General features: G+C 31.6%; 2 protein-coding genes and 1 pseudogene across 2 annotated transcripts; 1 reads left to right on the top strand and 2 right to left on the bottom strand.

The window, feature by feature from the left end:
- Positions 1 to 4,382: 4,382 nt before the first annotated feature.
- On the bottom strand, positions 4,383 to 5,447 carry LOC125838869 (uncharacterized). Its single transcript, XM_049517892.1, has one exon. The coding sequence runs from the start codon at positions 5,445 to 5,447 to the stop codon at positions 4,383 to 4,385; it is 1,065 nt and encodes a 354-aa protein (XP_049373849.1).
- Positions 5,448 to 17,051: 11,604 nt separating this feature from the next.
- LOC125838744 (zinc finger CCCH domain-containing protein 20-like) lies at positions 17,052 to 18,343 on the top strand. Its single transcript, XM_049517785.1, has one exon. It carries the CDS (start codon positions 17,115 to 17,117, stop codon positions 18,078 to 18,080), a length of 966 nt encoding a protein of 321 aa, XP_049373742.1. The 5' UTR covers positions 17,052 to 17,114; the 3' UTR covers positions 18,081 to 18,343.
- A 6,176-nt stretch (positions 18,344 to 24,519) lies between these two features.
- Positions 24,520 to 25,086, bottom strand: LOC125838811 (uncharacterized; annotated as a pseudogene).
- Between the last annotated feature and the right edge of the window lie 306 nt (positions 25,087 to 25,392).

Below are 25,392 nucleotides of genomic sequence, written 5' to 3'. Positions count from 1 at the left end.
GAAGAGATCAGAAGAGGCCAACTGTAACGCCAATTACTAAAAAGGAAAAATAAATAAATTTTTTGACTTTATTTCACAAAGAAAGAAAGAAAAAATAATATTAAATATTTACTTATAGTTTAATGTCAATTAATTATATGTAAAGTGTTCAATTAAAAAATAACGTGTTCATATTAATAAGATTTTAAAGTTATCTCAACATTTAGCCTTGCCATCTCAACATTTAAAAATGTATTTTATTTCATTTTGTGTTGTAAAATGAGAGCAAAATATAATAATACTAAACAAGTAAGGAAGACAAATTGTGATGAGAAGTATAGAGGGGAGAATATTATTTAATACTCTTCAAGTGTGTATTTCCTAAGGATGAAGACTACCTTTTATAGGATGTTTAAATCATCCTTTTACAACATTTGACAATACGTTACTATAATATTTAATTAATATACTAAATGGATACATTACGTTAGGATAGATTAAGAGAAACATCCACACAATTAAGTGGATTTGTAACACTCCCCCTTGGATGTTTATAGATAATGTGCCTCGTTAAAACCTTACTAGGAAAAATCCAGTGGGAAAAAGCCGAGTGAAGGAAAAAGAGTACACACATCTTGTAATACGCCTTGAGTGTTGCCTCATTAAAAACCTTACCAGGAAAACCCAATGGGACAAAACCTTGGCTAAGGGAAAAAGAGTGCAACGCGTATTTTACTCCCCCTGATGAAAAAATTATTTGATATCTTGGAGACGACGCATTCCAATCTTATATCTTAGCTTCTCAAATGTTGACGTTGGCAATGCCTTAGTGAATAAATCTGCAAGATTATCACTCGAACGAATTTGTTGAACATTTATCTCACCATTTTGTTGAAGATCATGTGTGAAAAAGAACTTAGGTGAAATATGCTTTGTTCGGTCTCCTTTGATATATCCTCCCTTTAATTGAGCTATGCAAGCAGCATTATCTTCATACAGTATTGTTGGAGTCTTTGTTTGCACAGAAAGACCGCATAATTGCAAAATGTGTTGAGTCATTGATCTCAACCATACACACTCTCGACTGGCTTCATGAATGGCTATTATCTCTGCATGATTTGAAGAAGTAGCAACTATTGTTTGCTTCATCGAACGCCATGATATAGCCGTACCTCCATATGTGAATAAATAGCCTGTCTGAGATCGAGCTTTATGTGGATCAGACAAATAGCCAGCATCTGCATAACCGATCAATTCTGACTTGGATGCATTAGAATACAACAATCCCATATCAATTGTTCCTTGAAGATATCTGAATATATGCTTAACACCTTTCCAATGTCTTCTTGTTGGACATGAGCTGAATCTCGCCAATAAACTTACTGCGAAACAAATATCTGGCCGGGTATTGTTGGCCAGGTACATTAGTGCCCCAATAGCACTAAGATATGGTGTTTCATCACCAAGAATCTCTTCATCCTTTTCTTGAGGTCGGAATGGATCTTTATTTATATCGAGAGATCTCACAACCATCGGGGTACTCAATGGGTGTGATTTATCCATGTAAAATCGCTTCAAAACCTTTTCAGTATATGTTGATTGATGGATAAATATTCCACTTTTCAAATGTTCAATCTGAAGGCCAAGACAAAATTTTGTCTTTCCAAGATCTTTCATTTCAAATTCTTTTTTCAAACACTCAACGGCTTTTGAAAGCTCTGTAGGAGTTCCAATGATGTTCAAGTCATCAACATAAACAGATATTATTACAAATTCAGATTTTGACCTTCGTATAAAAATACAAGGACAAATAGGGTCATTTTTATACCCTTCTTTTAGCAAATATTCGCTAAGACGATTATACCACATTCGCCCTGATTGTTTCAATCCATATAAGGATTTCTAAAGCTTTATTGAACAACTTTCTTTTGAATTTTCATATGCTTCAGGCACTTTGAGTTCTTCAGGGATTTTCATAAAAATATTGTGGTCTAGTGAGCCATATAAATAGGCTGTGACAACGTCCATTAGATGCATTTCAAGCTTTTTATGAACTGTCATATTTATTAGATACCTGAAGGTAATTGCATCTACCACAGGAGAATATGTCTCCTCATAATCAATGCCAGGTCTTTGCGAAAATCCTTGTGCCACAAGTCGTGCTTTATATCTTACGACTTTACCATTTTCATTGCATTTTCGCACAAAAACCCATTGTACCCCACTGGCTTGACACCTTCAGGTGTTCGGACTATTGGTCCAAAAACTTCACGTTTTTCAAGTGAAGTCAATTCTGTTTGAATTGCTTCCTTCCATTTTGGCCAATCATTTCTCTGTCTACATTCATTGACAGATCTTGGCTCCGAATCCTCATCTTGTTGCATTATTTCAACTGCAACATTATAGGCAAAAATATTATCCACCACAATATTATTTCGATTCCACATTTTTCTTGTCAAGACATAATTTATAGAGATTTCCTCATTCTCATTATTTTCTGGTACATGGACCTCCTCTTTGGTGTCATCATTTATTATGTCTCGGAGCTCTTCATGCGCAATTGCCTCCATATTATGATCATCTTGATCATTTATTCCTTTCCTTTTCCGAGGATTTTTATCCTTGGAACCAATTGGTCTACCACGCTTTAAGCGTGGTCCAGACTCATTTGCCTTAACATTTTGTCCTATCGGGATATCAACTCGAACTTGAGCATTAGCAGCTGGGATATATGATTTAGTAACCCGTGGAAGGTTAGTAAATGCATCCGGCAGTTGATTTGCAATATTCTGCAAATAAATTATCTTTTGAACTTCCAGCTCACATTGATTTGTTCGAGGGTCTAAATGAGACAGTGAAAGTGAATTCCAATCTATCTCATTTCCCAACTGCTTTTGTTCTCCACCCAATGTTAGGTATACTGATTCATCAAAATGACAATCAACAAACCTTGCCGTAAATAAATCTCCAGTTCTAGGTTCCAAATATTTTATAATAGAACGAGATTCATACCCAACATATATCCCCAACCTTCTTTGGGGACCCATCTTTGTGCGCTGTGGTGGAGCAATTGGAACATATACCGCACAACCAAATATTCTAAGATGGGAAATGTTTGGCTCCTGACCAAAAACCAATTGTAATGGGGAGATATCATGATAACTGGTTGGCCTTATGCGCACAAGTGCCGCTGCATGCAAAATAGCATGCCCCCAAACAGAAACGGGCAACTTTATTCTCATCAACAATGGTCTAGCTATTAATTGAAGACGTTTAATCAATGACTCTGCTAAACCATTTTGAGTATGAACATGTGCAACAGGATGTTCAATTGTTATTCCCGTGGACAAACAATAATCATTAAATGCCTGAGATGTAAATTCACCAGCATTATCAAGACGAATTGTTTTTATTGCATAATCTGGAAATTGTGCTTTTAACCTTATTATTTGAGCCAACAACCTCGCAAAAGTCATATTGGGAGTTGATAATAAGCATACATGAGACCATCTTGTAGATGCATCTATCAAGACCATATAATATTTAAATGGTCCACAAGCAGGGTGAATAGGTCCACATATGTCACCCTGTATCCGTTCCAGAAATGCAGGGGATTCCATCCCAACCTTAGCCACTGATGGTTTGATAACCAACTTTCCTTGTGAACAAGCAGCACAAGAAAATTCCTTTGATTTGAGAACATTTTGGTTCTTCAAAGTATGTCCATGTGAATTTTCAATTATTCTGCGCATCATATTATAACCGGGATGGCCTAACCGGTCATGCCAAATGATAAAATAATTAGAACCAGTAAACCTTTTGTTTACCACGGCATGTGATTCAACTGTACCAATATTTGTATAGTACAACCCAGAAGAAAGTGCAGACAATTTTTCATGCACAATTTTCTTCTCTGCATTTATTGTAGTAATATAAAGGTATTCAACCTTTCCTTCATTCGCAGTCTCAACATGATAGCCATTTTGGCGAATAACCTTGAAACTTAACAAGTTTCTTTGAGACTTACTACAATACAATGCATTATCAATTACCAATAATGTTCCTCCAGGTAGTAATAAGGTTGCTCTTCCAGAACCCTCAATCAATTTTGTACTACCGAATATTGTATTAACATATGCCTTTTTCATTACCAAATGAGAGAAGTATTTCTTTTCTCTTCGTATCGTATGAGTTGTGGCACTGTCCAGAAGGCACATATCTCCATTACTCATATTGAATCCAACTGAAGACTGGAAAAATTTATTTATCTTCACAAAAATAAAAATACATAATAAGAAGTACGAAATTTAACAAAAAAAAATCTTAAGTACATAAACTTTAATGAAGACATTAAAAATACATTAAAAAAAACATTATTCATTTTCCAGTTTAATTATCAATCTTCAGTTGCGATCCCCGAAGAAGTCCTCAGCTTCTAGATGAGTAATATCATCGAGCCCATCAAAAGCATCATCTTTCAATGCTAAATTCGCCTCAACATTATCATCATATTTTTGAGAAGACCCTGCCTGAGCATCATCTTTGAGAGTCAAATGTGACTCCACTCGGGCATTATAAGAGGAGGCACCACCTTTATTCCCTTTCCTTTTAAAGGAATTTTGATACAGCCTGACAAAATGCTCAGGTGCCCGACATTCATTTTTCCAGTGACCTTTAAGGCCACAACGATGACAGTGATCGCCCTTGCCTTTTGAAGGATTATTTTGAGAACCCATATTGTTCTCCCTTTTGTTATGACCACCACCTCGACGATTATTATATCGTCTTTTGCCTTTGCCACGTCCACGCACATTATCATGGCCCCGATTATTTTGTCTTATTTCAGACTGGCCGTGTGCTTCTACCCCGTGGGCCTCCGGTAATGGAGCACTTCCAGTGGGACGGGCTTCATGATTTTTCATTAAAAGGTCATTATGTTGCTCAGCCACCAAAAGGCATGAGATTAATTCAGAGTATTTTTTAAAACCTTTTTCACGGTATTGCTGCTGTAATATCATATTGGAGGCATGAAAAGTAGTTAGTGTCTTTTCCAACATGTCCTCATCCTTTATAACTTCCCCACATAATTTTAATTGGGAAGTGATTCTAAATACAGCAGAGTTATACTCAATTACGGTTTTATGATCTTGAAATCGTAAGTGCATCCACTCATAACGAGCCCTTGGCAATACCGTTGCCTTGAGGTGGTCATACCTCCCTTTCAAACCTATCCACAATTCAAGTGGATCTTTCATTGTTAAGTATTCAACCTTCAGGCTTTCATCAAGATGATGACGAAGGAAAATCATAGCTTTCGCTTTATCCTGACTTGATGCCTTATTTCCTTCGATTATACAATCACCAAGACCCTTAGCGGTAGGGTGAATTTCAGCATCAAGTACCCATGACAAATAGTTCTTTCCAGAAACGTCAAGTGCCACAAATTCAAGCTTTGATAAATTCGACATGATGAAAACTATCATAAAATAGTTGAGTTAATAACATGATTTTGATTTCTTTATAATGAAAGATAAATTAATATTTCAAATGATTAAGAATTAGTATAAAATATATCATATGCATGAATATGGGATGTTACAAAAGCATGTAAACTCATAAAGTATGAAACAGTAAATTTAATATATATTCTAATTAATTATTTTACTATATTTATTACTAGTTCAATAGTTATTAACGCCAAAGCTACCGCAAGATTTTAAGTCATATTTAATATAATACTATTATTCTTTATGACACACCAATATTTATCATAAAGTTATGACAAGAAATTAAAATACTTACGATTATTCTAACTAGCATGTTATCATATATCCTAGTATTTAATTTAGAGTTATAAGTTACTAGCATATAAACAACATAAAAATATAAACCTAAAACGTATTGATTATTATGCCTAGTAAAATATCATACAAATACCTAAAGCAAGTTATATATGCAGTAATTAAATCGTTGATCAAAGACTTATGTAAGTCCTATTAGATATGTTATAAACATATAAATGTATACCTGACTCGGAAAGAAAATTGATTAACTTTTTAGGGAAAAAGATAATTCCGAATTAAGTAGGTCTTAATTGGTTAGAGATTCGTGCTGATAACGTGTTGTAAAATTAGAGCAAAATATAATAATACTAAACAAGTAAGGAAAACAAATTGTGATGAGAAGTATAGAGGGGAGAATATTATTTAATACTCTTCAAGTGTGTATTTCCTAAGGATGAAGACTACCTTTTATAGGATGTTTAAATCATCCTTTTACAACATTTGACAATACGTTACTATAATATTTAATTAATATACTAAATGGATACATTACGTTAGGATAGATTAAGAGAAACATCCACACAATTAAGTGGATTTGTAACATTTTGAAATAATTCAGAAAATAATAGAACATAGAGGACTCTCTCCTTTATTTTTATTTGTTCAACTTTAAATCAAAAATAAATCTCCCTTTTTATTGATTTATTTTAGCAAATTAAGTGATTTTTAAAAAATAATTTTTAATTATTAGATAATTACGTGCATAAAATACTAATAGTCAAACTTAGATTTTAAAACTGTTTAAAGACAATTCAATAAAATAGATCCATAATAAACAGGAATGGAGGAGTAATAATTATACTACTATCTCTAGTGAATGCATGCATTAACTTTGTATATTAATAATATATTGTTTGGTGTATTTTTCATGTAATGTATAACTAATATATTTTACTGTAATATTGTGTGTTAAGGTGTGTATTATTATTACAATAAATTTCTAAATACTAGTAATGTAAGGAGTTTTAATGCATGCATTAGCATGGTTAAAAACTTCATTGCCCCTCAAAATTTGTTTTACATCTTTTTCACTACAATTATGAAGGGTATTTTTATAAACAAATATTTTAATGCAATGTATGTTATTTTTAATACATCAAATCAAACAATGTATACGCATACATATACATAGTAAAACCTCACTAAATTAATACGCGATAAATTAATAATCTCTCTAAGATAATATATCCTCCGGTCCCGACTTGGGCCAATGGAAAAAAATCAGCTATTTCGATAAGATAATATATTTTCACAAGACCCATATATAAATATAAACTCCAATTAATTTTATAAATTAATAATTCTTTAAAGTACAAATATATCTAACAATTTAGTGAAATGTGATTTTATTGTGTTTTATTTTAAGTTAAACTTTAAGTCTAATTGAAGTTCATCTCTAATTTTTCTTATTGCATTCAAAAGTTTGTTGTTGTCTTTTCGAACTGCACCATGAAATTGTAAAGAGTTCTAGATGCGATAAGTGTTTCCTTATACGTAACTGTATCAAATGTATTGTATCATCTTCAACTTCAACTTCATCATCAACATTGTTTTTATGGTATCCATAATTTCTTCTAAGCTCTAAATCTCTTGACATATATCATTTTCACCCAGTTAATCCAAAAGGTTATTGACGTTCATTTTATTGCGGTAACCGAGATCATTAATCTTGACTTCAAGTTCATGAATCCATTTTCACAAGTGGGTTCATTCATATTCTCTGATATTTCATCCTCCAAACAAATTTTTCAGTATCAAAAATAATTTGCTATAGTCACTTGCTGAACATTTGTCGTCCATGGTCGGAATTGCAAAAAATGATAGCATCATCCAAAACATTAATCTTTCCTGGATCAATTTGTTTCAATTCATAGTCTTCTAATATCCTACGATAAATTTTGTTACAATAATACATCTTGAAAGTTCTTATTATTCCAACATCATAAGATTGAATTTCAAAACACTCTTTAAATTAATAAATATTAATTAATCGATTAAATAATATTTCTATAAAATAATAATATTTCATAGTCCCAATTATATTAATTTAGCGAGGTTTTATTGTATACTTAATGCAAACATTACTAATATAAACATTATTAATATAAGCATTACTAATACACTATATTTAACATTATTTTTATACAGCCTTGCTCAACCATACGATCCCTTACTCATTTTGTTTGAGCTTTAATTTCTGCTTAAATTGTCTCTTATCCGTCCCTCTTTTATTTTCATTTTTTCTTTCTGATTAGAAATGTTCGTTTTTGGATATAATGTAGTGAATGTTATTACTTTTCTTTCTTAATTAATTAGAGACCTTCAATTTAAGCTCTCAATAAAAAAAAATTAATAAAAAAAATAATTTCATCCTATCTATATAATACGAATCCAAAATAATCGTACATTGCATAGCGTACGAATGAGAACACAACCACATTTTTTTGTTTAAATATGTGTGGATAGAGATGAAGACGTGGAGGATGAAAGTAAAAGCAAAGAAAAAGAAGAGTCAAAATCATGTGCATCTCAACTCTCAAGGCTACTAAAGGACCTCTCAACCTTACCCTATTCCAATAACTAAATCATATCTAAGGGCCATCTTCAAAAAAGACTTATTTATATTATTTGGTAAAAATTTAGCTTATTTATTTAAATTTTGTTTCAGAACAACTTCATTCATCTCATATTTTATTAACTGAAATGATATAGATGAGTTAAAATCATGACTTTATATAAAACGACTCTCATTTTTTGATAGTTAAAAGACTTATAATAATATATTCAGTGTAATTTTATAAATGAGGTACGGAGAATAATCGTGCTCCTTCCTTTAAGCGAATCGAAAGGAAGATTGCCACTTGGAGGAAAGAGGGAGAGTTGAAATTTACACCGAACACGTATTATGTCTCCAATCACTCTCATCACGTGATTTTCTTTTTCCCTTAAGCCACGTTACACTGTCCCTCTGTACGGATTCTGCCTTATTTTTCCCGTACTACTTTGGATTATAAATTTTATTTTGTATCCCTAATTACTTGACTATTTTTTTTTTAGTTATCCATAATTATTGTATATTTTGACAAATTAAGAAAAAATATATTTTTATCTATTATATTCTCAATTACTTTGAAAAAGGTGAAATTTCTTGAAAATTTTAAGATTTTAATTCACCTACTTCATAATTAATAGAGGTAAAGTGGTAAACTTATTATATCAATCACTATTTTCTTAATAGGTGTGTCGATTCAAAAGTGAACAAGTAAATAAGGACGAGAGAGTAACAAACATTAAAACTTGTGTTTAAGTTATGTGACATACGAAATAAATTTTCTACTTCTTTTGGTTTGTGGGGGAAAATTTATTTGCATTCAATAACTGCATCAATACGCCATCCCTTACAATTATGTACCATACTTTGGTGGTTGGGTCAATGGTATTTAGGCAGCAGAGTAGTCGGTTAATGTGAGTATATTATGAGAGATATAATTAGGATTAAAGTTATAGAGGATAAAAAATGAATTTTATGATAAATAAGATAAGAAAAGTGAGACTGAAATATTTGTGCATGAAAAAAAAGTATTCAAATGCACTGATAAAAAGGTGTATGGAGTCGGTTGTAATAAGAGTTGGGAGAGGTAGAAATATGACGAAAAATAAGTAATTGGAGGTGTTGGGGTATTATTTGCCCTGAGTTCTGACCATAAATAGGTCTTCCTTTTAGGAAATGATTTAGGAGTGACTAGTCATTTTCTTGTAGGAAAAAGTTTAGGACTCTATAAATAGAGGTTTGTTCCTTCTAACTTAATCAGCATTCACAGTCTAGTCCTAGGAATTTTGAGAGTTTTGGTTAAGGGGGGAATTTGTGGGACACAAGTGATATGTTATTACTTGTGTGAACTTCCTATTTCGAGTGAATTAGTGAGGTTGTTTCCCTCTATATTTTGTACTCTCATATTTATATAGTGGATTGCTCATCTCATTTGTAGACGTAGGTCGATTGATCGAATCACGTTAAATTTTTGTGTCTTTTTGTATTCTTTTCGCTTATATTCTTTCTCGTGTCTTTCGATGTTTGTTTTGTTAGCTTCCCCATGACACCTGATTATTTTCGATCCTAACAGGGGGAGACAATTGTAAGGACCAGGGGAGATCTAGAAAGGCACAAAATGTGTCACCTGACATTGCTTCAGCGTAAAAATAAATAAATAAATAAATAAATAAATAAATATATATATATATATATATATATATATATATATATATATATATATATATATATATATATATATATATAAAGGCAAGGAAACATAAGAGGATATATTTGTTAAGGTGACACTCCTTGATACTAAAGGGCCTGTTGGAACTATATCAAGATTAGAATGACAAGGAATATCCGTATCCGTATATAATAAGTTGGGCTCTATCCTTCCCGCCCACCTCATTAATATCTAGAGGGATGAATCCGAGGGTAGCCTGATGATTAAGGGACAGGAACAATGTCAACAGGGTATGGTTCTTTTTTATCACCCCGGATGACGCACACTACTGCACTCATCTTAGTTGGTTAGGTGCGTCATTTCCCTAGTCAAAGTTTTGAGTTCAAATCTAGAAGGCGTCTTTTGGCTTATTTTTATGTTCTTTTTTTCTTTCACCTTCATTTTTACAAATAAAATTAATACGAAAATTTATGAAACTTAATGAATAATAAATTACTTCATGATTATTTGGTTCTCTATATTAAAAAAATTAATATTATTATTTTTAAAAAGTTATTTTGCTTACATCTTTTCTTTAAAAAAAAACTCATGGTTAAAAAATCTTTTTAGAAAAAGTATAGTAGTGAGCATGAATTGTATTTTATTTATATTTTGTTCTTTTTAAAAAATAATAATTGTGTCATTTATTTTATTTATTAATTTTTATTTTAAAAGGTGATATCCTTCCAAAAAAACTTTTGTACGCCGCTGTTAGCGACCCATCCCGGTCATTATGACTAGGTCAATAGTGAAAGAATTTGGTCCAAATATTTTTGACTGGTGACTTGATTTTTTTAGGCTAGGCCACCCTTAGATGGAATTTGACTAGGTGCGGTTTAGGATCATCCGAGAATGGGTGAAGTGTAATGTCTAGGCTTGATTGACAATTTTTTTTAACCAAGACAATACTGAATCTGTAGGGTTTCACAAAATTGAATTCAAGTGAGTAAAACTTTCGGAATCGAATTCATGAGATAGTTCAGGACATCAAAAGAAGGAGGTATGTTGTAAAATTAGAATTTTCAGAGATTTTCGAGTCTCTAAAGTTCCCATAGTCTGCTATAGAGGGAGGCATCTGCTATAGCGGTCATATGTGAGTGCCATAGCAATGCTTAGATTGTTATAGCGTGATAAGTCAAAACGTTATGCAGAAAAAGTCTCAGAATCTCTTATTTTCTACATTATTGTTCTTGGGATTGAGAGGGGTGATTTAGGGTTGTTTGCACTTGTTTTTTCACAAAATTCACCATTAAAAGTAAGTTTGTTACTACCCGATCATGTAATTTGGTTCTTAAACTTTATGCAGGAAAAGTCTCATAATCTCTTATTTTATACTGTACGGAGCGAGGCGTAAGCCCCGAGACACGAGGCGTAGTCTCATGTATTTTCAGTTTTATAGTTTTATTACTAATAAAATAAGTAAAAGTAAACCTTTCAATGATTTTACAAATAAATTTTTATAAATAACCTATAATAAATAGAAATTATATTATGATTTTATTTGAGATAAGTATTAATAATCAATAATGAAGAAAAAAAGTATTATAATTACTATTTGAGAAATATCATTACACCAATAACAAAAAAAATGATCTAAAGCAAAAAAGGTTAAAAAAATAAATTAAAAACACCCAGGGATACATTTTAACGCCCAGGACTTACGTTTTTATACTCGAGGCTTACAACTCAAATTTTATAACTTACGCCTTATGGATCTACGTCTTTAATTTATGTCCCGGAGCGTTGTTGGTACGCCCCACCCTTAGACTCGCCCTGGACTCACCCCACAAACATTTTTGAAAGCATTGGTTGGGAGGATGATTCTGAATTGGCCTGGAATTAGGATTTGAGCATAATTCGAATATAATTAGGCCAGTTTTGATTGATTGTTGTATTTTATTATTGTTTTAAACCAAGAACAAGTGAAGACACTTCAAAAAGGAATAACTCGAGTTCTTTAGAGTTTTCAATAGGCTTGATTCGAGATATGTGATGGTTGTATGTTTTCCAACTTATGTATGTATGCACGTCTACTGCCTTATAGTATACTTCATGCAATGCATGTTAGGGAAAATATAGGGAAGCATATGAATGACATCATATCGTTAATTTCAAGCAATTGACCTTGTTTGCTACAAATTTTAAAGTGACGGAAAATAAATTACAATCACAAAAAATATGAAGAAACATAATTTTATTTATCAAGATTGCGAGTATAATTCTGTTGATCTCTCGATTCTTCTCTTATAAGATATTTAATTCGAGGGCCGTTTGTGGCGTATTTCCCGACTTAAGATGATTTGGACTTGATCTACATAATTTGAAGGTTGTTAGTGGCGTATTTCTCAAATTAGGATAATTTGGACTTGATCTACATAATTTCAAGGCCGTTAGTGACGCATTTCTCAAACTAGAATGATTTGGACTTTATATTCATAATTTGAGGGCCGTTAGTGGCGTATTTCTCAAACTAGGATAATTTGGACTTGATCTACATAATTTGAGGACCGTTAGTGGCGCATTTCTCAAACTAGAATGATTTGGACTTGATATTCATAATTTGAGGGTCGTTAGTGGCGTATTTCTCGAATTGATCTCTTTATGAATATTCCATGAGTTTGTGGAATAATTGAGATATTCAAGATGCCTTTTAAGAGAATATAGTACCCTTTATATAGGCATGAACTAGGGTTTATAGTTGAGTAGCCTCCAAGAATCCTAATTAGAATTGAACAACTTTGTAGAATCCAAACTTAATTGAACACCTCTTGTAGAAACCCACAAAATTTCAATGTCTACAAATGCCCCATACTTCAAGGCTTGTCAGAGTGTATACTTGTTGAAACTCAAAGACGAGGCTTGGAGTACTCATTCTTCCACCTTTGCGGTTTTGAGACATCATGAGAGAATAAATGAAGGGCAAATTTGGTCCCACTGGGCATACTAATTTGTTTGCAACAAATTTTAAAGTGACGGAAAATAAATTACAATCACAAAAGAATATGAAGAAACATAATTTTATTTATCAAGATTGCGGGTACAATTATGTTGATCCCTTGATTCTTTTCTCATAAGATATTTAATTTGAGGGCCGTTTGTGGCGTATTTCCCGACTTAGGATGCATAATTTGAGGGTCGTTAGTGGCGTATTTGTCAAACTAGGATGATTTGGACTTGATCTACATAATTTGAGGGTTGTTAGTGGCGTATTTCTCAAACTAGGATGATTTGGACTTGATCTACATAATTTGAGGGACGTTAGTGACGTATTTCTCAAACTAGGATGATTTGAACTTAATATTCATAATTCGAGGGCCGTTAGTGGCATATTTCTCGAATTAAGATGATTTGAATTTGATCTCTTTATGAATATTCCATGAGTTTGTGGAATATTTGAGATATTCGAGATGTCTTTTAAGGAGATATAGTACCATTTATATAGGCATGAACTAGGGTTTATGATTGACTAGCCTGCAAGAATCCTAATTAGAATTGAATAACTTTGTAGAATCCAAACTTGAATTGAACACGTCTTGTAAAATCCCATAAAATTTCAATGTCTACAGACCTGTTTATGTGACTTGTGGCTTTCAAGTGGTATTGTTTTTTGTGTTTGTAATTGTGCATGATTGTTTGTGATTGATAATTAGCTTGAATACCACTCTTGATATGGCGGATACCGCACCTTCAACACCATAAGAATACAGTAAAACCTCACTAAGTTAATAATCTTTCTAAGATAATAATTTCTTTTGGTCCCGACTCCCGACTTGGGCCAATGAAAAAAATCACTCATTTTGGTAAGATAATAAGATAATATATTTTCAGAAGACCCCTATATAAATATATGGTCTCATTAATATTATAAATTAATAATTCTTTAAAAGTACAATATATCTAAGACAATTTAGTGAAATATGATTCTATTATGTTCTTTTTTTGTTAAAATTTAAATCTAGTTGAAGCTTATCTCTAACTTTTCTTATTGCATTCAAGAGTTTCAATGTTGTCTTTTCTAATTGCACCATAAAATTGTGAAAAGTTCTAGATGTGATAAGTGTTTCCTTATACGTAACTAGTTCCAAATGTATTGTCTCATCTTCAACCTTATCATCAACATTGTTTTTCCAATGATATCCACAATTGTTCTAAGCTCTGAATTTCTGAACATGTATCATTTCACCCATCCAATAGGTTATTAACATTCATTTTATTACAGTAATCAAGATCAGTAATCATGACCTCAAGTTCATGAGTGGCGTTTTCACAAATGGGTTCTTTCAAATTCTTTGAGATTTCATCCTAAATAATTTTTTCTCTGTTGAAACACTTTTTAAATTAATATTTGAAAATACAAAGAAGATGAATATAGTATTCAAAATCATAAAATTAAGCCTAAAAAGAGGTCTCTAAGGTTGTATATTTTAAATTTTATTTTAAATTTTATATGTCTATTTTTTTTGTTAGTTTAATGATTATTTTCACCTCTGTTGTCTAAAAAAGACAATACTAGCTCTGCTGAAACTTTTACTTTTTGTACTACTCCTATTAATCTAACTAATAACTAAAATTTGTTAAATATTTCTAAATAAAAAATCTAACTTTTAACAAAATTTAAAAATCAAAATTGCCAGTGAGTATATTTAAAAGATCTCATTCTAAACATACCTGGTTTTTATGACTCTCATAAAAATACATATTTTAATAGTGTAAATATTAGATAAACCTTTCTAAATCGTTTGATAAGATATATAAAAATAATATTAAGTAGAATGTATTGTAGTATTGATAAATTTGTATTAGTTATGTTTATATTAAGCATAAACTATTTTTTATACATTATTTTATTTAATATATTAAAAATAATATATGTGACATAATATCTCTTAAAAATATTCATTTGTACAATATCCTTCCCAAATATGGATAACTGGTCTTTAATCATGCTACTCTCCTTACATTATTAATATCATGATTTTTTTTAAGGTATTCCTTTTATTTCATATTAAAATAATATATGTGACAGAATCTCTCTTAAAAATATTCATTTGTACAATATCCTTCCCAAATATGGATAACTGGTCTTTAATCATGCTACTCTCCTTACATTATTAATATCATGATTTTATTTAAGGTATTCCTTCTATTTCATATTAATTTAATTTGTGAGACAGTGTATACTTATTAAGAAAAATATTTAAAGACATAATTTAAATCATAATTTTCATTATTATTTTTTGTGAAATCATAAATATTACTTTGTACGAAGTGCAATCTATCTATAAGAAAATAATTCCTCAATTCATTTTTACTTGTCACTTGTTCCTAAAATATATTTTCATTTTTACTTGTCACTTTTGACATCTCAAGAAAAAATAATAATTTTTTCCATGTTTTATCCTCAACATTAAATACTTACTTTTCAAATCATTTTTCAAGACATCATTTAAAGGGATAGTTTGGTAAAATACCTATATCAATAATTATTTTTTTAATGAGTGTGTCAAGTCAAAGTGTGACAAGTAAAAGTGAACGGAGGGAGTATCACACTTCACTACAGGAAATGACATATATGGAAAAACTTCGAACAACTATTTTGAACTTTGAACAATTTAATTATTTTGAATAATAAAAAAATGCCTAATAATTCACTTAATATGAAATAGAGAGAGTATAACTAATGTAAAGAAAAAAATATCCAACATACATGGTATTAGATGATGTATTGCTAATATCTCCCATTTGGTGGTATTAGTAATACATAGGTTTTAATACCATGAGATTATCTATGTAAAGACAAAAATATCCCTCAAATTCTTTTAATTATTTTATTTATTTTTTTGATTTTATATTTTATATTTATATTAGTAAATTTATTTAAATAATTTAGCTTACAATTTTTTTTATTTTAAAAGAGTTGTTTGTTGCTCAAAAGATTACTCAACTTTGAGAATTTATCAAGTAAAGTCACATTGAACTTTGTTTTGTGTCGATAAACTCACCCAACTTAGATATTTCTATCAATAAATCTCTCAATTAAATTTAACTTCAAACATAGGATAATAAGGCAGAAGAAATTTTGTATGTAATAAAATTATGGACCCAACAAAGAAATTAATTATTTAGTTTAAAAAGGACTCAAATGTTAAAGTGGAATTTCTAACTAATTCGGCATTCCAAATATTCTTTTTAAATTTTTATAACTAGGATTGTAAATAGGATAAGCTGAGAAATAAAATAATGAATTGTCTATAACACATTATAACATGTATCATAACAGGAATACAACAGAAAACATCCTTAGTGTTCCTGATTTTTTTCGAACGACACTGTAATTATAGCAACACGCTATTTATGAAAAAAAAAAACAAAGTAATAGCCTTATTTAATTTCAAAGCAATTGAATTTTGATAATTCGAGCTCTAAAAATTTAGTAATAAGACTCTCAATTATAAAAATAATATTGTCCAATAGTTGTCTATCTCGGCCCAATTAAATAAAATAGAAAATTCTATAACAATTCAATGATATAATTGGTAAGAAACTTTTGTAAATTTTTTAATCCAAACCCAAAATTAAGTGGAAAGCAATGAATTAAACACTTGATAAAAATAACTCTTGTATTACAATACCTGCGTTATAATACTTCGTACCAAACAACCCCCAATAGTAGTAATAATTAGCAAAGGAGTTAGGCCGAAAAAGGAAAAAGATTTAATAAATTATAATTTTGAATAAATAGGCAAAAAAAGACTGTGCAACGTGTCCAGGTAAATTGGGAACCACTCCTCGTAATCCGGGCCAAGTGGGATAATATCTAATTACTTTTCTTAATTAGATTTTTACCATTTTAAACTAGACTAGACTAGATAGGGTTAAACTGTAGATATTTTAATCTAACCATAGTTTAACCCAACTTCTTAACCATGGTTAGTAAAGCAGTTTATATTGCTGCCTCCATCATCTTCTTCTGAAGCCATGGTGAAGAAAAAGCAGTAGAGATAAACACTAGTACTAAAAACCCTCCAAAAAAATGATGATGATTGGCCGATCAACTCCGACCGTCCAAATCCCTCCTTGGGACGTCACCGATGATCCAACGGTTGATGTTTACTCCCCATTTTCCGTTAGCCCTGATTCTGCTTTCGATGCTTTGACGGCGTTGCAGCGTTACCTGCCGTCGAACGGTAACGACGTGATTTTTGACTCTGATGGGTTGGATATTCCGGTGGATGCTTTTTCATGTGATAACTTCCGGATGTATGAGTTTAAGGTGAGGAAGTGTGCCCGTGGAAGGTCACATGACTGGACGGAGTGTCCGTACGCTCATCCCGGTGAGAAAGCTCGCCGGAGGGATCCGAGGAAGTATCATTACTCAGGTACTTCTTGTCCTGATTTTCGTAAAGGTCTGTGTAAAAAAGGTGATGCATGTGAGTACGCTCACGGCGTATTTGAGTGTTGGCTACACCCTGCTCGCTATCGTACGCAGCCTTGTAAAGATGGGACCCACTGCCGCCGGCGCGTGTGCTTCTTCGCTCACACGCCGGAGCAACTCCGTGTTTTGCCTCAGAACAGTCCGAGAAGCTTCAACGAGTCGTCTGATTCGTTTGATGGGTCTCCGGGTCGGGTCGGGTTTGAATCGTTTTCGTCATCTCCGCCGCTTGAATCTCCTCCGATGACTCCGCGTGGGCTGGCGGAATCGATGCGTAATATGCAGATTGGGATGGTGAGAGGTATGCGTAGTATGCAAATGGGTTCACCTGGGTTTGGTTCACCTCGGAGCCCTTCAATGCTCCGACCCGGTTTCATGAGTGTGCCAACGACTCCGACCCGGAGTGGAGTGTCGGTGTTCGATCACTGCGAAGAAGAGCCGGCAATGGAGAGGGTAGAATCCGGGCGAGATCTCCGAGCAAGAATTTATGCTAAACTAAGCATGGAGAACTCTCTTGATGATTCCGGTGCACCGGATGTTGGATGGGTTTCCGAACTGCTGAAATGAATCCGGGTTCGGGTTATTGGTAATGGGTTTACGGATCTGAGGCCTCTGACTTTTGTAAATATTGAAGATTATTGTTATTGGTTGTAAATAGTTAGTAGTTTGGGCTGGAGAGATTAGCCTATTAATCTCTATTTTGTGTTTGCTTATTTGGGTATTAGGGGGAAGTTTTGAATATTTTGTACATAAAGAAGAAGATTTAGGGTTCTTAATTGCCAGGGGCTGCATATGTATATATGATTATCAAATTTGTATCTCATTTCTGCCATTTTTGCAAATGTTTCTTGATTTGAATAATGTTTTTAGTGTTTATAATCTTGAATTCTTCATTTGATATGTGTTGGAGATAATCTTGAATCAATCATGTAGGAATGAAAAGTTAGATTTTGTTCTTGAGTGGAAATGGACCACAGTGCCAGCTTGATTGATGGATTTTAGAGTTTCTTCTACAAAGAGTAAAAAAAATCATCATTCTATTATCACCAGTATTCGTTATCCATATTAGAGTTGAATAAATTTGAGTTCACATGGTCTAGTTTTATCGGAGAGACTCAAATGGTCTAAATTTCATCGGAGAGTACTTATCACTCCACCACGAGCCTAGTCGATCTACTAGGTAAAGTTGCTTGTATTTGATTTTGATGATTTTGTGTAATGTTTTGGAAGAGGCTATAGTGGGTGGGTGGTTCAATGTTTTGTGTCAATTTAGGGGGATATGATAAATTCATAAGAGGATAAGGTTGATGTGACATGTATTTTGGCATGATAGAATAGTTCCATTCTCTAGGTTTACTTGTTATATCAACGTCTTATTCGTGTGGTATGGTGTGGTGTTGAAATTGATTCTATATCAGGATTTTTTGCCCCCTATTTTTATTTTCTACTTTTGAAATTTTATGACTTTAGGTGATTAAGCCAAAGTTGTTAGCAATTATATTTAGTTGTTGACGTCTCACACAAGTACCATAACTCAAAAGTTTATTGAGTTCAATGCTTTAGAAAATTTGATTGTGTTTGCAATTTTTAAAACTCTAGCCATTTTATATACGACATGATGTGGCTTCAACTTATCGATATGACCATCTAGCTTCAACTTATCGATGTCAGGATCGTCTTAATCACTAGGCCACTAAAGTTATCGCTTGGTGCCCTCATTTTTTTTAAAGTACTTATATATATTATTTAAAAAAAAATTATATGTACTTTTAAAAAAAAACATGGAATAATAAGTATATTAAAAAAAAACAAAGTGACCGTTAGTTTTCCCATTTTTTTTTTAGGGAATGAAACATTTATTGGAAATAATTTCCTTAAGTGGGAAATTGTGTTTCCTTATTTATCTCCTAAAAATTAGACCCTATATTATTATTTATCTTATACTCGTCTTTTTTATTTTCTATTTTATTATTTTTATTCTCAATATTGAACTCTCTCCTACTTCTTTTTTTTTTGATTTACTGTTGCTTAAAATTACAAAAGAACAAACTTGCTTTTGGGTGTCTTCTTCAAAATCTCAAGAAGTGCAACAAACAATCATTATAATAATATTGAAGGAGCACAACACTATTTCGATATTGTTTTATCAACTTATGGAATTCGTGAGCCAGGTTTTATTATTCTAACTTTATTTTATAGTTTTTCTTGAAAATTTGTTTTTGTTGATATTCTTAGTTCATAAGTATATATATTCTTGTTTTAGTTATTATTAAAATTATTCAATTTAAATATGTCAATGGGAAAATATGATTTTGGTTTTTACAAAAAGAGAGAAAAAGAGAAAACTTGAAGAATTAAATAAATCTAAAAAAGGAGCCCTTGATAGATTTTTAAAAAATAATAAAAATTCTGAATTAAAATATTGCTTATAGAATAATGTTAACAATTCCTGTAGCTGTTGCCTCAGCCGAAAGAAGTTTTTCGAAACTAAAATTGATGAAATCTTATCTAAGATCAACAATATCTCAAGAGAGTTGAATGAAGTAGCTATATTATCAATTGAAAAGGAATTACTAAAACAAATTGATTATAAAATAGTAATTAATGACTCCGCATCTAAAAAGTAGATTTTAAATAAAAAATATTAGGACCCCTCTTTAAGGATTGACTTTAGGCCTCCAATTTTCTTGAGTCGGTCCTGATTGACCTGACTTTAGATATGAAGGTTTGGAGGTCATAAATAATAGAGTAAAATATTAATAGATAGTTCAACTGAAACTCGCTTTTGGTGGGTTTAGGCTTGATGGAAGCATCGTGTCTATAGTAGTATTGATTGCATGTATTGGATTTTCAATTATCGCATTATTTCATCGTGTTACTTATATTTTTTCTCTGGATCCTTTGTAATGCTTTCCTTATTAATTGACATGTTTTACTTACTGTCATTGTATTTCCTTTAATTATAAATGCTTTGATACTTTAATTTATTGTACTTGAATCGGTGGTATTTTGGAAACAACCTTTCTACCTTGTCAAGATAGGATAATATCTATGTAAACTCTACATTCTCTAGACTCCACTTGTAAGATTACACATAATATATTGTTACTTTCAATTACTCACCACACTAATTCAAATTTATCCCAGATAAAGTATGTTTTTGACATAAAATTTTAAAATATATATATAAAATACACTAAAAATAAAAATCATAAAATTATCAAAAATAATAAAATTTTGTAACCACCCTCCATTCTAGTTGTGTGAATACTTATCCAAGTAAAGAAAAACATAAATATAGGAAATCTTAAAGAGTGAGTTAAGTAATTATATTTATGAAAAGAGAGATTGGAAGGGGTGAGGTGGATGGTTGAAGTGATAAAGCTGTTCTTATCCTTTGTTTAGCTATCGCATCTTAGTGTCATTATACTATTTTATATCCTTCACGCCCTCTAAATAGATTGTACTAGCTACTTTATTATTATTATCCTTTTGAAATCTTCAAGATGTGGAGCAAAATCTTTTAACACTTTTTTTAAGTCCATTTTAATTTAATTTTGTAATAAAATAATTTATATGTATAATATTACTCCCTTCGTCTCATTTTATGTGGTAACATTTGACCGGGCACGAAATTTAAGAAATAAATGAAGACTTTGAAATGTTTACCAAATTGTCCTTTAAAAAGTAGATTTACTTTTCTCTCTCCTCATAAATATATTGAAGTATTATTTTAAGATTAAGTGGGACCGACAAGGGTAAAAGAGAAATTTTACCTTTAAATACTTACCATATAAGGAAATTGTGACATTCTTTTTGGGACTGACCAAAAAGGAAATAGTGTCACATAAAATGGGACGGAGGGAATAATATTTATAATTCATCTTAAATCATAAATCATCTTAAATCATAAATGTTATTTCCTCTGTTCTATTTTATATGAGTTAGTTTGAATAGACATAGTGTTTAAGAAAAAAGAAGTTTATGATCTAAAATAAGAGATACATATTTATGTGGCTATAAATCATTTCATTTGATCACGTGACGCGTCCTTTAACTAAATAAAATATCTCTCTATTTTAGCTGGTTTTACTTTTTTTTCTCTCGCTACACTTGTTTTCTTTATGCTATTAGTATAGAGGCGGCCTAATTTGAGAAGTTAAGTGTTGAAAATGAAGGAAAAGTGAAAAAGTAATTTATTTTTTAAAAGAGTAATTTTTCATATTGGTGGAATAAATAATTTTTAAGTGCTTAAATATAGAAATGTTTTTTCAAATTATTAAAGGGTTGAGATCGAAGAAGACAAGCTTTGTCACTTACTTGGCTCGACTTTGACTTTAATTTTGACTTTGAAAAATGATTGATCGCGAAACAGAGTTGCGCTGCTCTCGCAATTTCGAACTAGTGCAATCTTTTTTTAATTTTTTTTTTTAATTACTCCTTCTGTTCCAATTTATGTAACTTAGTTTCCTTTTTTAGTCAATCTTAAAAAAATGACACATTTCTATATTAAGTTTTCTTGCTTTCTTAAACTCCGTACCGAGTCATACTACCTCATATAAAATGAAACGGAGGGAGTAGTTTTTAGTTGGCTATAAATACCTGATTCCTTATGAGATATTAGGTACAAATTGAGTAGGAATTTTTAATATTATTATTCTTCTTTGGAAAAAAGGACAAATATACCTCTAAACTATCACAAATGGTATGCAGATATCCTCCTTCATACTTTTGGAATATTGGTGCCCCTGCTGTCCAAAAACTAGAATATATATGCCCTTCACTCTAACGGAAGACTAAATAGGGACACGCGGTGCAATCTCATCCGTCGATCCGATATTTAATAAATGCCGGGTCAGTGGATAAGATTATAACACGTGTATGTCCGTTAATATAAATGATATATATACTCTAATGTTTAAACAACGGGGGCACCAATGTCCCATAAGTATGACGAAGGATATCTGCATACTATTTACGATGATTTAGAGGTATATTTGTCCTTTTTCTCTTTTATTTTTTAAAATAAAAACTCAAGTGTGATTTACACTTGTTGTGTGAGGACAACAACATGCAAAATTTGAGGTATTGCTATTTTGTTAAATTAAATCAATCTTTCCTGTAAGGATATATTCTATAACCTCGAGTGCTTAAGATGAATAGTATCATTAAGAACAAACTGTGAATTTTGTAGGTTAGATTTTCACGCTTTCATCTTGGTTTTTTTATCTAATCTTATTTACTGTGTTTATGTATATTTAATATAAATTTAGCACCTTCTAATGGATAACAATCTTAAAATAATTTGAATACTTTATCTGTATTGTGTATGAAGACTAAAATCTTCTGACGTTCTATTTTTTTTTTTAAATTTAAAGAATATAAACACTTCACCGATTAAATGAATTTGTGTCTATAGTTCAAAAATATAAAAAATTCCAAACTTTATCAAATACTCTTTTTGAATGGTTATTCTGATTTGAAGAGTATAAAACTTTTTTAGGAATATTAAATTTTCTTATTAACTACAAACAATATAAATAAAGATAAAGTCTTTATTATTAGTATTATGTAATACTAAATTATGTATCAGTAAAGACATAAAGATACAATTAAAGTTGTCTCCTATTTGTATAAAGACACCTTAACTTTTAAAAGTGTCCTATCACCCCACATAACTATTTAGTATCGTTGTAAATGGGCCATTTTGACCCATTCCCTCGTCTGGGTTGTTACCACGCACATGAGGCGCATCATTCAGTGTTTTCACTGCCACGGACCAGTTTAAAAGTGCCATGTGTCATTTTCTTTCTTTATTATTAATTATTTAATCAATTTATGTCATCTTCCCCAATTTTAAACCCAAAATAGCCATTGGTAGACCTAATTTTTTGATTTCATGGTTTTTTCCATAGCAAGATCAACGTTGGTTCTCTCTGTTTAACGACTTCATCATCTTCCCCAAGAAAATAAGGTAGGAATTCGTTTTATCTTTTAATTTCCAGTATAAAATGTTAATTTGAAGTTTTTTATGGTTTAATTTCTTCTGAATTTTGTGATTATGTTTTGATTGAAAATGTCAAATGCAATGTTGAATCATATTTGTAATGATGAGAATGATCCGATGTTGCGAGTGAAATTGCGATGCAAACATGGTGACTTACTATCAATGCAAACTTCATGGTCGGAGCATAATCCAACTCAAAGATTTTGGTCTTGTCCATGCTATCATGTATGTTTCCTAATTCTTTTATGGAGATCTTTTGTTTATGTATTTTTCTTTAATTTGTTTTTTGCGTATTTTAGGAGGATGCGTGCAACTTCTTTAGATGGAGAGATCGTGAAGATGTTGATATATGATCCAAGTACGTAATTTCGAGATTAGCAAAGAGAATTAATGAGTTGGAAGAAGTATTGACATATTATGAAAGTCGTGTTGAAAGTAACCAATCGTGATGAAGGAGAAAAAGAAGAGCAAATGTTGTAACTTGAAGATAATTGTCTTGATTATTATTGTGTGTTTTCTATTTTTAAGTCTAACCAAGAATGTGAAGGATGAAAGTTGTAGGTGTGTGCAACCAAAATTGCCATAGACATCTTTAGTTACTTTCAAGTTTTTGAAGTCATAGGTGTGTGTAACTATAAGCTAATTGTCTTGATCTTGCTAGTTGTAGGTGTGTGTAACTTGAAGGATGGAAGTTGTTGAATGCTCAAGTTATTGCTGGTCTTTGTTGTTGAAATAGTTATGATTTGAACAAGTTGTTAATGTATTTGGTTCTCTTGTCTATATTATTGTGGCATCCATTTGAGAAACTTCAAAAATATGTTCAACTACAAATAAAAAGACAATAACAAAACTGATCAAAAAGAGGACTTTATTGCAACATAATCATTCAAGTTTTGTTTGGTTACACACAAAATTGAGTTTGATTCCAACCAAAACCAACACCAAATATACATAATTAATTTTTTTTTGTCAAAGTGAACAAGACAACATAAAAATGCCCTACTTCCATGGCACAAAAGTCTTCCTACTTGAAGTTGTTTGGCTTTGGCTTTTAGCAGTAGCAGCAGCTGCAGACCAAGTTTGGATAACCTTTTCAGCCCTCATTCTTTCTAGCTTACTACTAATAATAGTTGTCTTCCCGTTCCATTTGAATCCACGTACTGGTGTGTAGCCAATATCACCAGTAACAACATCAGCCCTCTTTGTCACTCTTGTACCAATATTGATGACGCTTCTACTTGGCAATCCAGACTGCTTAGTTAGATAAATACACATTCAAATATAAGACATTTAGGCTTGCATTGACAATTGTTAACTTAAAAAAGAGAGTTGTAAACTTACATTGAGAGTTGTAAATCCATCTTCAGCTTGGTATAAGCTAACTCCTATCATTCCTGGTCTTTTAAAAGGTCTTGTTTGTCCTCCACTTGTGTCCTTATGTTCTACTGGTCTCTTCCCTCTTTCTAGGCCTCTTCCATTGCAGGTTGCTTCAGAACTAGTTTGACTATGTTGAGCCATTCATCTTCCTCTACCTAGTCCTTCATTCACATTTCTTTCTTGAGGCATTTCTCTTCTTCTACCTGTTCCTGCTCATGTACCTGTACCTCTACCTCTCCCTCTACCAGTTACCGTCTGTACTTTGAAACCAAAATATTAAAGCATATCTATGTTGTCTAAAAATGATATAATAATTAGATATATTATCTCTATGTTTGTAGTAGTTCCATGTGATTGAATTGGAACACCTATAAAACTTGAAACTCTTCTTGTGCCTCTTTCTCTACCACTTTCATTATTTGTGGTCGCCTGTGAAGAAGCTCTAGGTGGTTGAGTTGAACTACTAGCCCTTGCTCTGCCTCCTGCTGCTCTTCT

This window comes from Solanum verrucosum, unplaced genomic scaffold, assembly GCF_900185275.1.
Source record: "Solanum verrucosum unplaced genomic scaffold, falcon-dt-bn FXZP01000182.1, whole genome shotgun sequence".
Taxonomy (NCBI): Eukaryota; Viridiplantae; Streptophyta; class Magnoliopsida; order Solanales; family Solanaceae; genus Solanum; species Solanum verrucosum.
The sequence above is the reverse complement of the archived record's forward strand: the minus strand, read 5'-3'. Positions and strand labels throughout refer to the sequence as shown.

What these genes read in the sequence shown, in the direction of transcription:
- LOC125838744 (XM_049517785.1), top strand. Translation starts at nt 17,115, where the DNA reads ATGATGATGATTGGCCGATCAACTCCGACCGTCCAAATCCCTCCTTGG.
- LOC125838869 (XM_049517892.1), bottom strand. Translation starts at nt 5,447, where the DNA reads ATGTCGAATTTATCAAAGCTTGAATTTGTGGCACTTGACGTTTCTGGA.